This window comes from Talpa europaea, assembly GCF_964194135.1.
Source record: "Talpa europaea genome assembly, chromosome: 10".
In the NCBI taxonomy this organism is placed as follows: Eukaryota; Metazoa; Chordata; class Mammalia; order Eulipotyphla; family Talpidae; genus Talpa; species Talpa europaea.
The window spans coordinates 9,432,827-9,447,940 of NC_140077.1; the positions used below are offsets into that span (position 1 = coordinate 9,432,827).

The window sequence follows — 15,114 nt, forward strand, 5'->3', positions numbered from 1 at the left end:
ATAAATTGGTGATTTGATCAAATGTTCCATCTTTCCAACAGTAATGACAATATTCTGTGCTGCTTTATGAAGAGTATTTCCCCTCATTTACATGTGAATGGCTGCCTCAGAATGGCTCCAGGTCTGGGCCTGAGGGCGCCCTTTCTCTTTGCTGCCATCGTTTTAAGTCTCTGCTCTTTCCCACCCTCCTCTCCAGGCTGGTGTCTGAGAGGGCTCTTAGTCGTCCTGCCCTCCATCTTCTCTCCTCCATCAACCGCCTGCTGCCCCCAGGCACCTACCTGCCCTGGGGCCAGTCCCTGCAGGGAAGTGGCCCCATCCCTGTGATGTGGTGACAGGAACTGAGGGCCTGGCGTCTGGGTTACCCCCAGGGCTACATGCTCCTTACTTTTCGTTTCAGTTCAACAAACATCTCCCAGTTTCCTATAAGTCACGCTATTTATTTCCTGGAGCAGGATGGAAGAGCCCACAGCTGAAGGCTCAAGGTGGACAACCACATCTAGGAAAGCTTATCATACTCACTGTTCTCTGAGAACACAAATCTGCTTTCATTCTCTTGACATAAGGACCTTCTCCAAATCCCTCCCTGACAAAGGAGACATGTGGGGGCAGCACAGAGGATCATAGAAAACCTGCTCTGTCCCTTCCTGCCCTTATAATTGGTGTAAGTCGGCCGGATGATCCGATGCAGATGGGTATGGAGCCCTCTGAAGACCTCAGGAGGGACTGAGGAGTAGCAGACCGAGAGCCTGTGACAATGTTGGAGGCACCATGGCAGCACAGGAGGTGACCAGAGTCCAGGAGCTGTGGGAAGAGCTAAAGACTCTGCAGGAGCACAGGAGGTGGACAAGGTCTGGGAGCTGGGGTACGAGACCTTGAGTGGAGGAGGAGACAGCCCGCGAGGGCCAGCCCAGGACCCCTGAGGCAGCAGAATTGTCAGGGAAGAAGGGACCATGATTCAGAGCTCACCCAGTGCTGGCACAAGGAACAATGGATGGACTTGGACTGACAATCCCACCAGAAGGTGGAGGAACTTTGACAGGGTAATGTTATGTTTTGGGGGCCCTGGGAGAGGATGGTATTGTTTGTACACCCCAGGAGATGGGAATCTGGAGGTGGCCAGTGGGCCTCCGTGGGTACTGCCCAGCAATCCAAGGGCCACAGCCTGGAGAGGCAATGGCCATAGTAGGGGAAGGGGCAGGCATGAGAAGGACCCAAGATTGGCTGAGGGAGGAAGCCCTCACCAAGTTCTTTGCAGCCAGGCAGAGGAAAAGCCAACTTAGAAAGGCAAAAGCTGGTGTTGAGATTGGGAAGCCCTGAGCGGCTGTTAAGCAGTTGAAGTATGTTAAAGAAGGCCAGTGAGTCTCTTAAAATCACCAGTGGGTGATGGCCTGCTCACTGTAGAGTGAAGGTGAGGAGCTGAGGAATCTGTCCTTAGAGGATGGGTGGGGAACGTGGCTTGTGATGGAGCCCACAGCCAAAGAGGGTGTTACAGGGCAACCCCGCTCTAAAACGAGTTGCCTAACTGTGGGTCCTCACCAGCGCACTTAAAAGGGACTTACCCTGCAGGCACACACAAAAGGTTAACAAAGATTTATTTACAAGGGAAAGGGAAACGAGGAAATGAACAACTCAGGGAGAAAAGAGGGAGATAAAGTCTTAAATGCGTCCTACCTGTTCCGCAGACCTGGAATCCAAAATGACCCGCCGAGACCATACCTGCCTGGCCAAGAGCACGAGCCAAGTGCCCCGGACTCCCCTAACATGGCTGGTTTTATTTACAAATAGAGAAAATGGCTGCTTAACTCCGCCCTTAGAACCTCACAACTTCCCTTTGGGGCTCATGGGATTTGTAGTTCCCAGTGTCCTGATGGCGTGGGGGTGGCATCCACAAAGCCTGCATGGAGTTTGCTCAGGACATCTTTCCCCCTAACAAGGGGACCCAAGAGAGGCCACAGGTGGAGCTTGCATCCACGGATCCCCGACCCAGGTGCTTGTGCAGTGGGTTGGCCAAGTGCAGGCGTCTGCGTGTCTTACTGGTGGCTATGAAAGCCAAGTGTTGGAGCGACAGCAGACAGAAACCCTGAGGGTTGGCGATTACCCCCAATAGCAGAGAATCGCCAATCCAGGAGCGAGCGCATCCTGGGGGTGGATGCAGAGTGTGGCTTGTGGTGGAGACCACAGCCAGAGAAGGCCAGGAAGCCTGACGGCACTCAGCAGATGCCTGAGTGGTTCCCCCCTCGAATGAGCAGTGCCTTCCACAGCAGAAGTGGTGGATCATTTGCTGGTGCCAATAATCGCCTTCTGCCACTAGGTTGGTGCCCTGCTTGGACTTACTTGTGTTCTGTTACATTATTCAGTTGTATACTATTTTCTTTTGTGGGCCGTGGCTGCACTGTTTATGTTTGTTAAGGGAAAACTGTATATAACTTGTATATAGACTGTATGGCAGAAAACCTGAGCAGGTGGATTGTAGGGTAAATGGTTTTCAGCTTTCCTGCCCTCCGCCATTAGGCTTGCCCTGCCTGCTGGGGCGCCTGCATTTCTTACATTGTTATAAGTTAAGTTGTTGACTTCTGTGGCCATGGCTGCAGTACAGAGACAGGCAGGAGAAAGAGAGAAGGGGAGAAAGCAAGGCAGAGAAGCCCAGAGTGAAGACTTGCCAGGGGCCCGGGAGGCCTGCTGGCACCCTTGCTGGCCATGTACCTGGTTGCTGCACTACATGTAAAAGCTCAATAAGAGCCTGCGAAAGCGACCAAGGGCTCCAGGACTCTCTTTTACCCATCTGCTCTGGTCATAGAAAACCTGCTCTGGGCCATCCTGCCACTGCAGACCTTCTCAAACCCCTCCCTGACAAAGGAGACATGTGGGGGCAGCGTTGAGTGGCTCCTTGATTCCTTCCCCAGGCTGTGTCCTAACTGCGTCCCAGGAGAGTCCACAGCACCTCCCAGGGACCCCACCCCAGGGAGCGCGCTCCTGCCCTTCCCACCCCCTACCTGGGCACCACACCCTCGCTTGTGGGAACCTTAGCACCTGCAAGAGTGCCAGGTCCTCTGCAGCAGCAGTGGGAGGGTTGCTGAATGGACATGTGATCGCCTTAAAAAGCTGCAGGAGTCACCAGGCTTTAGATTTTACTTCACTGCATTTTACGGCCGGAAATTACTCTACATAATGGTGCAGCATCTGGAGATTCCTAAGTTTTCTCAGGGCATATTCCTTCTGAATAACAACATCTATTTTCTTTCAGAAAATGTGTAGGTTAAGGAGTTGTGCTTGGATTGGCCTAGAGACCTAATTCACTGCCATAGGACACCCTTTCTGGAGAAAAAGGCATTTCACACTCTAAGTAAATAGCATGTGGAAGATGGAAGTTGTTTATATTCATTAAGAACAAGTTTACAGGGGTCTCCCCAGAGGTGCAGCGGGTTGACCACCGTGCTGTGAAGCTGTTCGCAGCCTCTGCAGCACGGGTTCGATTCCCGGCCGGCCAGGGAGCTACCCACATGGCACGGCAGACCTCTCCTGTCTCGCCCGCTGCTCCCCTCAGCAGTGTACTTCGTCAGTCTGCCTGTTCGGCTCCCGGCTCTGTCTCTGGTGAATCCCCTCACCTTCCTGCCCCTCTGTCCTGTATCCCAGCTCTTGTATAAATAAATAAATCTTAAAAAAACAAAGAACAAGTTTACAGTGTGAAGAAAACTAACTGAGATGGTCCTACACAAGATGGTCCAACATGCTGCCCGAGGCAGTGACCTTGGGTGGAGGCGGAGCCTGAAGGGATATCGCCACCTAGTGGCATGTTGTGCAAACACAGGCACTTTCCCAAGAATTTCCCTTTTCTGGTTAACCAAAAATGCTTATCATTTCACATGCTCAATGCCTGTGTTAGTTAATAAAAAGAACATAAAATTGCCCAACATTATTGGTGTGGTGATGAAAAACCAATTAAATGTACTTTTTAAAAAATCAACTCTCCTTACCGTGAGAACATCAATAAAATAAGCCACCTCAGCACCTGCAACACGGAGATTGTTTACAGCATGGATATATTCCAGGGAACCGTTGATCCAATTTAAATTAATGCAGTTCACATCTTCTGCTTTTAGCAACACCTGGTACGAAGATTAAGAATAAGCATTAAAAAAAAAGAATTAAAGAAAACCAAAGGACCTGAACAATTGATTCCATAATAAGAAATAACACTGGCAAGTATAGAGACTCCCACATGCTGGGTCCTGTCCCGACCCGTTCACATATATTAACATATTTAGTTCTCATTTGCAAATGAGGAAACTGAGGTACAGATAGGTGAATGAACTTGCCCATGATCACAGAGCTAGTAAGTAGAACTATGATGTGATTCACATAGCCTGACCCCCTTACAGTAGATGGTCTGATAAATAATTAATTGCTTACTATGTTAGCAGTCTATTAATCTTGAGTATAAGATAGGGACATTAATTTCATGGAGTGAACATGGAAAAATTTCCCCCTTAAATTAAACAAGAAATTGATTGTACCATTCAATCTTTTGTCAGAGGTGAGAATTTACCAAAGAATAATTAAAATAATATGCTTCCATTATTGTGCAATTCAGAATAAGTGAAAATAACTGGGAAATAGATCATTCACTCGACAGCTTGGAACAAGGGCAATGGAATAACCAAATGGAAGATTTCTATGAATACGCATAGATACCTTGCAAAGCATGCTCACGTTAAACATAAAGCTTTCACACTAGTGTAAAGGGGAGTTTATTCACATCGTACATTGCACATATCTTGTTGCCATTTGCCATCTGTTTTCCACCCAGGTATGTTGATGCGGGTGATCTTGTCTGCTCCAAAGTTTGAGGCTTGGATAGTTAAATAATTAACTGCACTGATCTCCTGTTTCAAATGAAAAGAAATTAAGGTAAAATGATAACTTAAAACCATTTAACATTTAGTGGAATTAGTTTAAACCTTCTCCAAAGCTTTCCATTAAATTTCATTATAACAACCATCTTTAATATACTTTTACCAAAGGGGTAGTTACTGCTACATATTTGAAAAATGCCAAGAAATGGTTAATACATTCTAAAATGCAATACACAAATATAATCCTGAAGAAATAAAAGTGTTTGGCCTTAGGGTAATGGTGGTAAGACAGCATCAGATACATTTCAATCAGAATTTCAGTATGCCTTACTTCCATGTGACACGCATTAGTTGTTAGCGTCATTTAAGAGAATTATCTTTTGTGAGACTTGGAATCCCACTGCAAGGGGGAAATAGTTGTCCACTCCACTTTGTGAGTGAAGAACAGAGGGTAGACTCTCACCTATGATATACAAGAGCATACTAAAGATAATTTCAGTCCTTAAAATTACATTAAATAAGATGACATTAAATATTCTTCTGTATTTCTTGTATTTTGTTGGGTTGTTTTTATAACCAAACCCTCAAAGGCTTTAGAATACTTGAATTTGAGTGATTTTGTTATTAAGAAAAAAAATCAAAAGATGTAAGAATAAGCAATTCTATAGAGGAAAAATCAAATACTTGAATAGGCAAATAGAAAGTCTGACAATGGGGGATGCTATAGCTGGAAAGCATCACATTTAGATACTTACAGAATTCAAATGAAGAGCCTATTAGTAAGTACCTGCATTTAATAGTAATATGCAATTAATCATACAATTTGTTGGCTAGTTAAAGAACATGCAAGACTAAGTGAACGATTATGAGAATCGTAAGTTGGTTTAAGCAGTCATTATAAGATAGCTAACACTCCTATCTATGTGGCAGGGATTGTTCTAAGCACTTTATAGAGAAGCTCATTTAACTCTGATAATACCGAGGTAAGCAGTAATCTTACAAAATTAAAGGAGCACCAGGAGAGGCCGAATCATTTGTCCACAGTACAGTAGCTTAAGAGTCCTGGGGAGGGAGTTCAAACTCACAGGTCTTTCTCTGAAGACCACTGGATTCCCAAGTAGTGATCTGATCATAATGATCTCTACAGAGAGGACCCAGACTGGTGTGGGATTTCCTGAGGCAGGTAATAAAGTCAACTCTATCCAGGCTGCTAGGAAGCACTTCTCTGCTAAATCAAGGAATCCAAGTGGAAAAACATCTGCCCATCTGTGTATCTAAAGGAATCCAACTTCATTCCATCTCCAGCTGGAGCCTCTCAAACACCTACTCTATCCGGTTTCTACACCCCGCCCCCCAAAAAGAAAACATTTTGGAGAGGGAATTTAATAGATGAGGCTGGCTTTTTTTTTTTTTTTTTTTTTTTTTTTTTTAGTCTTTCCCTATTGTGAGAATGTTTTGAGGAATTGGAATCTGAAAGTGGGATTCTGATGAGGCTCGTGGGATTCAAACTTCCTCCCTGGCCACAAAAGTCACCGAGGATTTAATAAGGCAGAAAGGGTAGAAAAAACACTTTTGCTCACTTCACATTCAACCTAACATCCCTCTCGCAAAATGGCTTCCTAACCTAAAAAATGGGAACCTCCCAACAAAATGGAGGCATCACAAGAATACAACTTGGATTCTGCCACCATGGGGGGAATATTTAAAAAGAGTGTCAGAACGAAACAAGTCACACAGAGAAAGGGCAAGTTCAAGTACTCGTGTGTAGCTGGAGCCTTTTCTCTGAACATTCTTTTCCTGGAGAGGTGATGGAGCCCATCTGGTGTGAGGCTGACCCATCCCTCGGCTGTTGTCTTTGAAAACTTTCCCAGGAGATCTCATTTCCAGTAAGTCAACAAGAGTTCCCCTTAGGTATGCTCTAGCCTTAACAAAAGCTGCGGGCACAGAAGCCACCTCGATCTGCAGCACATGCATCACTGCATCCGTCACTGTCGGCTCCAGAGTCACACGTGCCTGCAGGAAGTGGGGTGATTTTGCTCCTGCAGGAAGGTAGCTGTGATGACTTGGGACTCCCAGAAGACCAACTTACTGCATCATGTTTCCTCTGATAGTTCTTCCCTCCAAGAAAAGAGTATGTCGAGAGTACTGTATAGTTCACTTCTGCTTTCTCATAAACACAGGCTTGGAAATCACAATACAGCAGAGGGATAAAGTCTGGGGCGATCCTTCTTTTCAGTGTTACACCTGACTCATCCTCTATCCTCACCATTGTTAAAAATCACCTTGACAGCAAGCCCTCAGGCTTCCATCCATTGCCAACCCAGCACACAGCTGCACATCTGGCTGTCACACATGCCTCTTTCCAAACAGAAGGAAGTAGGGAAGTGGTGAAGGACACTGTTTTTCAGGCTATTGTCATTAGGAAAGTGTTTGGTTTCTGATGTTCTGTTAGTTTTGAGATGCAGCCTTGCCGGAGGACTGGTCTTCACCTTCTGTTTTAGCACCTGTACCTAAGAAGGTGATAAGGTACAAGTGCATGGCCATTGTGCAGAAAGATAACAATAAAGATCAGTAAGTCCTCTGAGGGCTGAGGGTCAAGACCAGGAGATACAAATAGTCCTATGTGCACAGATACATATATCTGGAAAGTCGAAAGTGGACAAAGTGTCCCAAAATGCTTGCAGTCAACATAGATTCACTTTACATTTTTTTAAACTGTGGTAAAATACACATAACGTAAAAATGACCATTTTAAGTGTATAATTCAGTCACATTCAATCACTATCATTGTTGTGCAACAATCACCGCCATCCCTTTCCAGAACTTTCCTGTTATCCCAAACTGAAACTCTGTCCCTGTTAAATATGAACCCTCCACGACCCCTTCCCCAGCCTCTGGTAACTGCTCTTCAATTGCCTGTGTCTATGAATTTGACTATTCTAATTACTTCATACAACTGGAACCATATAGTGTTTGTCTTTTTATATTTGGTTTATTTAATTTTAAATGTAGGTTTAAGGTTCATCCATGTTGCAGCATCGATGAGAATTTCATTTCTTTGTAAAATTGAGTAATATTCCTCTCTCTCGGACAGCTATAAAAATCAAACTTTTGAGGAATTTTTTTTGTGTGTTTCTCCATATCCCCGAATCAGGGCTTTCACCCCTCATTCTAAACAGAGGCACCATCTGCAGATGCCCTATTTCAATCAGGTTGTGTTTCCATATGTACTGTGTGTGGAGAGTGGACAGCTACACATCAGACGATGCTTGCACAGGCCACGGCTGTCTTGTTTGGCGAGGCCGGGGCGGTTGTGACGAGTCTGAAGAAAAGCGAAGCTCAAACACACAGAAGCAAGGGAAGGAAAACTGGGGGTAGCCTCGCTCGGGAGTGCTCCTTGCTCCTCCTCTGCTCCCTTGCCCTCCGGCAACCTAAGTAGAGACACCCACCCTGGCTGACCAGCGGGCTCGCTCTCTGCCCCGGAGATCCCTTCATTGCGTGGGTTTCAATGCTCACCTCCCAGTCAAAGACTTTCTAATGTCCTTTTCCAGCCCTGGCCTGCCCGCATGTCTGTACGACCAGCATCGCCAACAACCTGCTCAAACCTTCTTGTCTTCCCCTGGACTCTTTCTCTTTCATCCCCAATTTATCTGACAAGAGGATCATTCTTCTTCCTGTCACTCCTATGTGAGATCTCAGGACAATTTATGCTTATTAAGCCCATTTTATTACCACACTCAGGCTCACTCCTCAGGCTCAGGCAAGTTTCCCAGGTCTGGTCCATCTGCGTGAGAGCTTTCTGCTCAGCACTGTCACATAGAACTTTCTATGGTGGTGGACATAGCCCACGCTTGCACTGTCCAGTGCAGTCGTCGTCAGCCATGGGTGGCTGGTGAGCACTTGAAATGTGGCTGGTGGTTAATGTGACTTTTAACTTCATGTAATTTTGAGAGTGTAGCCAGCGAGCCCCAGTCAGATAGTCAGAACCAGGGGCCTCTGGGATGCCTCTGGCTCTCCCTGTTGCAGGGAAGAAGGTGCAGCCAGAGCCAATGTCCCCAATCCTCACCGGTTCCGATTCCCACCCCCCAGGGGAAGGTGGCCCTCACTTATTTCTATTTTATATCACAGACTATAATTCATGCTCTAATAGAGGTATTTATTTACATGTCCTGTTTCTTATAATAAATTGAAGATGCTGTCTTGTTTATCCAATGGAATACATAAGTCACTGATGTTCTTCCACAGTCAACATTTGGAAGGCTCTCAATTACTATATTAACAGAACAATAGATCAGACTTATTCTGTAGGAAACAACATACTCAAAGCAATCTTTATATTTAAATGCTAAGACACGTAAGATAAGAAAAACCAGCTTACAACACTAAAAAGAAATATCTGCCTTTAAAATCAATAGTTCATGAAGAGGCTACTGCATCTATTCTTCCAGATCAATAGTCATGTCCGATTTAATCGAATAAATGTCGCATCAAGTCAGCAAGTTTGCTTACCTGGTAGACTTTGGGGTTCTGTCTCGTGTAGAGCAGAAATCGAGTGTTTATCTTCTCTGGAGACCAGGGTAAACCTGCAAACTGTCTTGATAGAGTCCCAGTCCATGGAAAACCATCTTTAAAGCACCCCACCCTTTCATAACAAACTTCATTTCCTGCAGTGAAAAGACAGCAGGTGTTAGGCCCTTTAGAAAAACTGTTTCCAGCTTGGAGGTTTAGTTGTTGCCAGAAGTGGGGCTATGGAATCCTCTTCCAAGAAGGGAGAGTAAATATTGGGGAGCAATAACACAATCTATGAGGGAAAAGTATGTAGATTTAAAACACCCAAAAGGAGAAAGCATACATTGTACAAAAATTAAAAATGGTGTAAAAAATATATATAAAATTTTTAAAAGTAAAAAAAAATGTATTAAATTTTTACTATTTAAGCACCATCAGAATGAAAATCTTTGGTCATTTACTTCTGCTTTTCTTTAATTCTCTATACACTGGAAAATCCTTTCATGCATTTCTGGCCATGTGTACATCTGTGGATGAGATCGTCATGTCCCATGCCCACTTTTCTTATGTTTCTTTTTTCCTCTTTATTTGTGAAAACTCTGAATATTAAAGCAATTTGCCCCATTTCAACCAGGTATTTAGAAAAGGTACTCTAGTTTTATTTTATAGATTTCACTTCTTGTCCTGTACAAGTCCTGCATTTTATTCAACAAAAGAACAACTTTTCCTTTATGGTTTCAGAGTTTTGTCTTATTTAGAAAGTCCTCCTTACACTAAGATTATTAACAATTTCACTCTTTTTTCATACTTTCATTGCTTCAGTCTTTTACTTTTAAATGTTCATCTATCTGGGATTTCTTTTACCGTCAAGACTAAGATTTTTCATTTAGAATTTTAGTTCTCTGAGCATGAATTTAGACAAGTGAATCATCTTAATGTTTTTCACACCTGTGATTATTTACCTTTATTTATAATCTGTCATCACAGTTTATTTTTTTAATTTGTATTAAGGAACCACCAGAGATTAGTTATATTGTTTACCCCTGTTTTTCTTATGAATAACTTCTATTTTTATTTTTATTAATTAAAATTTTCCTTCAAAATTACTTGCTCTTTTTCTGGTTTATTCAGTTCTTGAGTCATTATATTTTGATATATTCTGCAATTGAAGTGCTTTATTTCCTCTTTGACCTAAAAGCTCTCTGAAGGAGCATTTGAAATAAAGCATATTTCATACAGTTAGTTTTAATTAGTTAAGAAATTGTATTAATCGGCACATTAATTCATATTTTATTAATCTCCACTTTCTAAGTAAGCCATTTCTCTATCTTACTAGGGACAACCTTTTCCAATGACATAGAAAAGATGGAAATAGATTCACTAATCTAATCAAGCATTATTTATTTGAGTGCCTATTTTATGCCAAATTTTGTTCTTAGCACTGGGATTCAGCAGCAGGAAAATAACTCTAGTCCTCATGGAGTATGTAGTCTAGTGGGGGGAGGGAGAGGGACAATGGATCAGAATTACATAAATAAACTACGGCATGTGTCAAATAGTGGCAGGTATTGGGAGAAACACAGCTTATGGTGGGGACAAAGATGCCCATGCATTTAGGTGAGGAGGGGCCAGGGGAGACCTCAGTTTAAAAGGCAACTTTTTTATTTTTTTAAAACATTTATTTATTTTTATTTATATTTATAAGCACTGGGTACAGTCAGAAGCATGGGAGGGTAAGAGAATTCACCAGAGCCAGAGCAGGGAGCAGAGCAGGCAGAAGGACCGAAGTACACTGCTGAGGGGAGCAGCGGGCGGCAGGAGAGGTCTGCGCGCCATGTGGGACCCTCCTCCGGTGGCCGGGGAGCAGCTGGGAATCGAACCAGTGCTGCAGAGGCTGCGGGCAGCTTCACAACCCAGCGCTCAACCGCTGCGCCACCGGGGAGGCCCTAAAAGGTAACTTTTGAATACAGAAGCTGAAGGGGCAAAACCTGTCGATTTTGGGGTGTGGGAAGCAGCATTCCAGACAGAGGGAGGAGAAAGTACAAGACTCTGCCCAACATGACTGAGGAACTATGAGGAGGCAGCCTTGACCTGAGCTAAGGGAACAGGAGGAGAGTCAGGTCCACGGCACCTTATTTTGCAGTTTCAAATCTAGAAATCTCAGGGGTGAAAGGGGTGGGGCTTTTTTTTTTTTTTTTTTTGTTCACTTGTTTATTAGTTTGCAGCAAACTCATCTGGTAACCGAAACTGACCTAAGGGTACACATCGTCTTTATCCAACTTAATGTGGGCGTTCGTGCAGAAAGCACACAGCACAGGTGGTAGACCTCCGGAAGAGAAGCCATTGGAGGCACTAAGGAAAGTGAGCAGACTGGCCTGGCTTGGCTTCTCTCTGGAGAATAGATTGAAGCAGGTTCAGAGGAGAGGCAGAGAGACCAGTGAGGAGGCTACTGCTATGAGTGAGATAAGAAACAGCGGTGCCTACAACCAAGATGGTGACAGGGAGGTGGTGAGAAGCCATTGGGTTCTGGATATTTTTGGAGGAGGAGCCAAAAGAGTTTGCCAAATATTGGCAGTGAGCTGTGACAGGAAATATTTCAAGGATGATATCAAGGGTTTTGGCCAAAGCACCAGCAAGACTGGAGTCACACCATCCACTGGGATGAGGAAATCTTGAGGGGCAACAGATTTGGGGGTGGAAATCAAGAGCTCATTTTTGAACATGTAGATTTTATAGGAATGGATACCTAAGTGGAGATGTCACAGAGGTAGGTGGATAAGAGACTGGGATTCCAGGGACATGTTCAGCTGAAGGTATGAATTTGGAGGTCAGGGTGTTCAAAGACCTGAGTATGCACAAGATCACCAAGGGAGCGACTGCAGGTAAAGAAGAGGGAGAGTCCAGGACTGAGTCCTGGGACACCCCATCACGACATCAGGAAGATGAGGGTGCACTAGCAAAGATGATTGCCAAAAATGACCAGAGCAGTAAGTGAAAACCCAGGAGAGTGTGGCCTCTTAGAAACTATTTAAAACCTACTGCCGGGGAGGGATGGATCAAGAGTACCAGACACTGCTAAGTCCCACTAGACGTGTGTGGGGAACTGACCACATGCTTACCAACATGGCAGTGGCCGGTGACCTTGACAAGTGCACATTTAGTGGTCTTTAAGGTTAACACCTAATTGGAATGAGCTCAGAACAGAAGGGAGGAGAACTAGGAACTCCTATCTAGACAGTTCCATAGGATCTGGGGCTTTTAAATGGGAGAAATAATACTTTTGTGTGCTGTTGGTAATGATCCAGTAGGGAGGAGGCAAATTGGTGAAGTAGGAGAAGTAGAAGGGAGCATTGCTATTACCCTGGAGCAGGGAAGAGGTGACAGAGTCTAGCACATAAGAGGAAGGGTTGACCTTTGTTAGGAGCAAACAATAGCTCACCTCTTGTGAAAGAGGAGAATGTACCGGCAGGTACATACAGAGAACTGGGTAGATGTGCTGGGGTAAGGGGAGGCCTTTTCTGAGCTTGTTTGTTTGTTTTTATTGAAATTGGAAGCAAGTTCAGAAATCAAGAGTGTTGGCAGAGGGGGGCTCTTGGAAGTTGCAGAAGAGGAGAGAAGAATGCCATAACCTAAGAGCCTGGGAAAATGAATGGACTAGTCAGAAGTAGAGTATGAAGCCCGGCAGCTTTAGGGTCTACTTCAGATGAACAAGATGAATTCACAGGAGCATAGTCAGCGTGGCTTATGGTCTTGCAGACACATTTGGCAGCACAGGTGCAGGCATGAAGTAGGCCAAGTGCTGGATTTAACCAGGATCACTGTTAAGGCGAAGTAAGAGCAACAAAGTCCACTGTGTACGGTAAGGAGTGATGATGATTGACCATGGATTTAAACCAGGTAGGAAAAAACTGCAGAGACAGTTGCCAAACAGATGCTTTTTAAAATAAACTATGTAGTTATGTGAAATTTAGATTTAGATTGATATATGTACACACATATATGCATATAATACACTATATCAGTTACACACTTGCCATATTAAAAATATTGAGTCTGTATCACATTTGTGTTATTAGCCATATTGCATTTATTCAACTTGTAACAGAATCCATTTGCATTCTGTTCTCTGGTACCTGATGTTTTACAATTTATGCTTAATTCAATAAATACCCAAACAGAAGTCACTCCCTATTGAAAAGCAAATGTTTCTGATGGGCTCCAGGGATGCTTTTCAACCATGACTGTCTCCAGAGCTCAACACAGTGCCTGGCACATAGGAGTGACTGTATTTGTTGATTTTAAAAATGGGTTAGTATCCTAATTCAGAGAGGATTTTGAGGGGTAGCCTGTAACTTGAGATAGCAAAGAGGGGCCCAAAATAGCATCTGACAAGAGAAAGTGACTATGAGAAAACAGACCAGAGAAGACTGTTTTCTTCTTCATTCTGTTCTGGAACTCATCAGTTTAATTGATTTCAGCATTTTTATTCAGGACTTTCATGGGCAAGAAAATCACAGGAAATAGAGCACAGTTCCTGGCAGATACTAAAACTAATGATAACTCCATCTCTCTCTTTTTTTTTAATCCCATAGTAGAGTGCTGGAGAGCAGAGACTAAAAAACATTGAAAGTCATTGATTCTATTTTAGTTAAAATATTATCAGCTAGTTTGTGCTTAAAGGTACAATATCAAACTTGGATGGTAAGAAGAGTCAAAACCAGTAACTACCTCATAGGAAATGCATAAGGAGGCCACAGTATAAAGAGTATAAATTATTGATTATGGAGTTAAAGGATAAGAAATGTTCACAGAACACTAGTTCTCCACGAAATTATGACACAAATTGAAAAAAAGTCAACGTGGACATTCCAATAAGCATTAATCTTTCAGTCAGTCAAAGGGGCTCATTGAGGATCTATTGTGAGCCAGGTACTGGAAATGAAAATATGCCTGTATTTTCTCATTTACTGCTACAGGCCCATTTTACAACTGAAGACATTCAGACTTCAGTGGACACATTACTTGACCAAAGTCATAATGCCAGTAAGTGGCAGAGCCAGAAGTCTAACATAAGATCATCTGGCAATTTTTATATTTTTGGAAATAGATGCTCTTCAGATGCTCACAAGATTCATTCAGTATTTCCAAGTTGATGCATTTCCCTTAGATAATTAAATGGCAAACATAAACAGAGCCAATATTTCAAAAATCTATGTTAATTACATTTTGGATAAGAACATACTCATTATTTTGTAAGGAACAATATAAATTATGAGTCTTACCTGTTGATGTGCCAAAGAATAAGAGTGCAGTAATCCAAATTTCAAACATCTAAGTTGATTTTTTAATCACATAAAATTCTCTTGAAGATCTTTTCTCATAAAGTTCCCTCACTATAAAATAATAAGCAGTTTTCTTCAAAATTATACTACTTAATATTCACATTCTAATACTTACTATTCACATGCAGAAGAGCATGGATCTCACGCCACTTTTAATTCCTATGTCCTGCAAAGCAAATATGCCCTCGCCTGGACTTCTACTTCACATTAAGAGATGTAATTACTGGGGTGTGCCTTGGATTACGTGATTGGTAGTTAAAACGTCTGAGGTTTTGCTGTTTCATCATTAGTAATATTTTGGTTTAGCACAGACTGAGTCACTCTTGAAAGTTATTTTAAGGATTTGGGGTACTAGATAACATTGAGAAAGTAATGTCTTTTCTGAACCAGGTGTTGTGTGTGGGTCTCAT

The 15,114-nt window shown here is 43.2% G+C and overlaps 1 protein-coding gene across 1 annotated transcript in view; it reads right to left on the reverse strand.

Annotated features, from left to right (window-relative positions):
• Positions 1-14,702, reverse strand: part of PNLIPRP3 (pancreatic lipase related protein 3) — a gene marked incomplete at its 3' end in the record, with an annotated part of 28,024 nt that extends 13,322 nt beyond the window's left edge. Inside the window, exons 1-4 of the mRNA XM_084244545.1 lie at positions 14,645-14,702; positions 9,363-9,517; positions 4,764-4,883; positions 3,975-4,106 (exon numbers count right to left, since the gene is read on the reverse strand). Of these exons, the coding sequence (XP_084100671.1) occupies positions 3,975-4,106; positions 4,764-4,883; positions 9,363-9,517; positions 14,645-14,693 (456 nt within the window). The 5' untranslated portion in view covers positions 14,694-14,702. The remainder of the gene's footprint in view (positions 1-3,974; positions 4,107-4,763; positions 4,884-9,362; positions 9,518-14,644) is intronic.
• Positions 14,703-15,114: the final 412 nt, after the last annotated feature.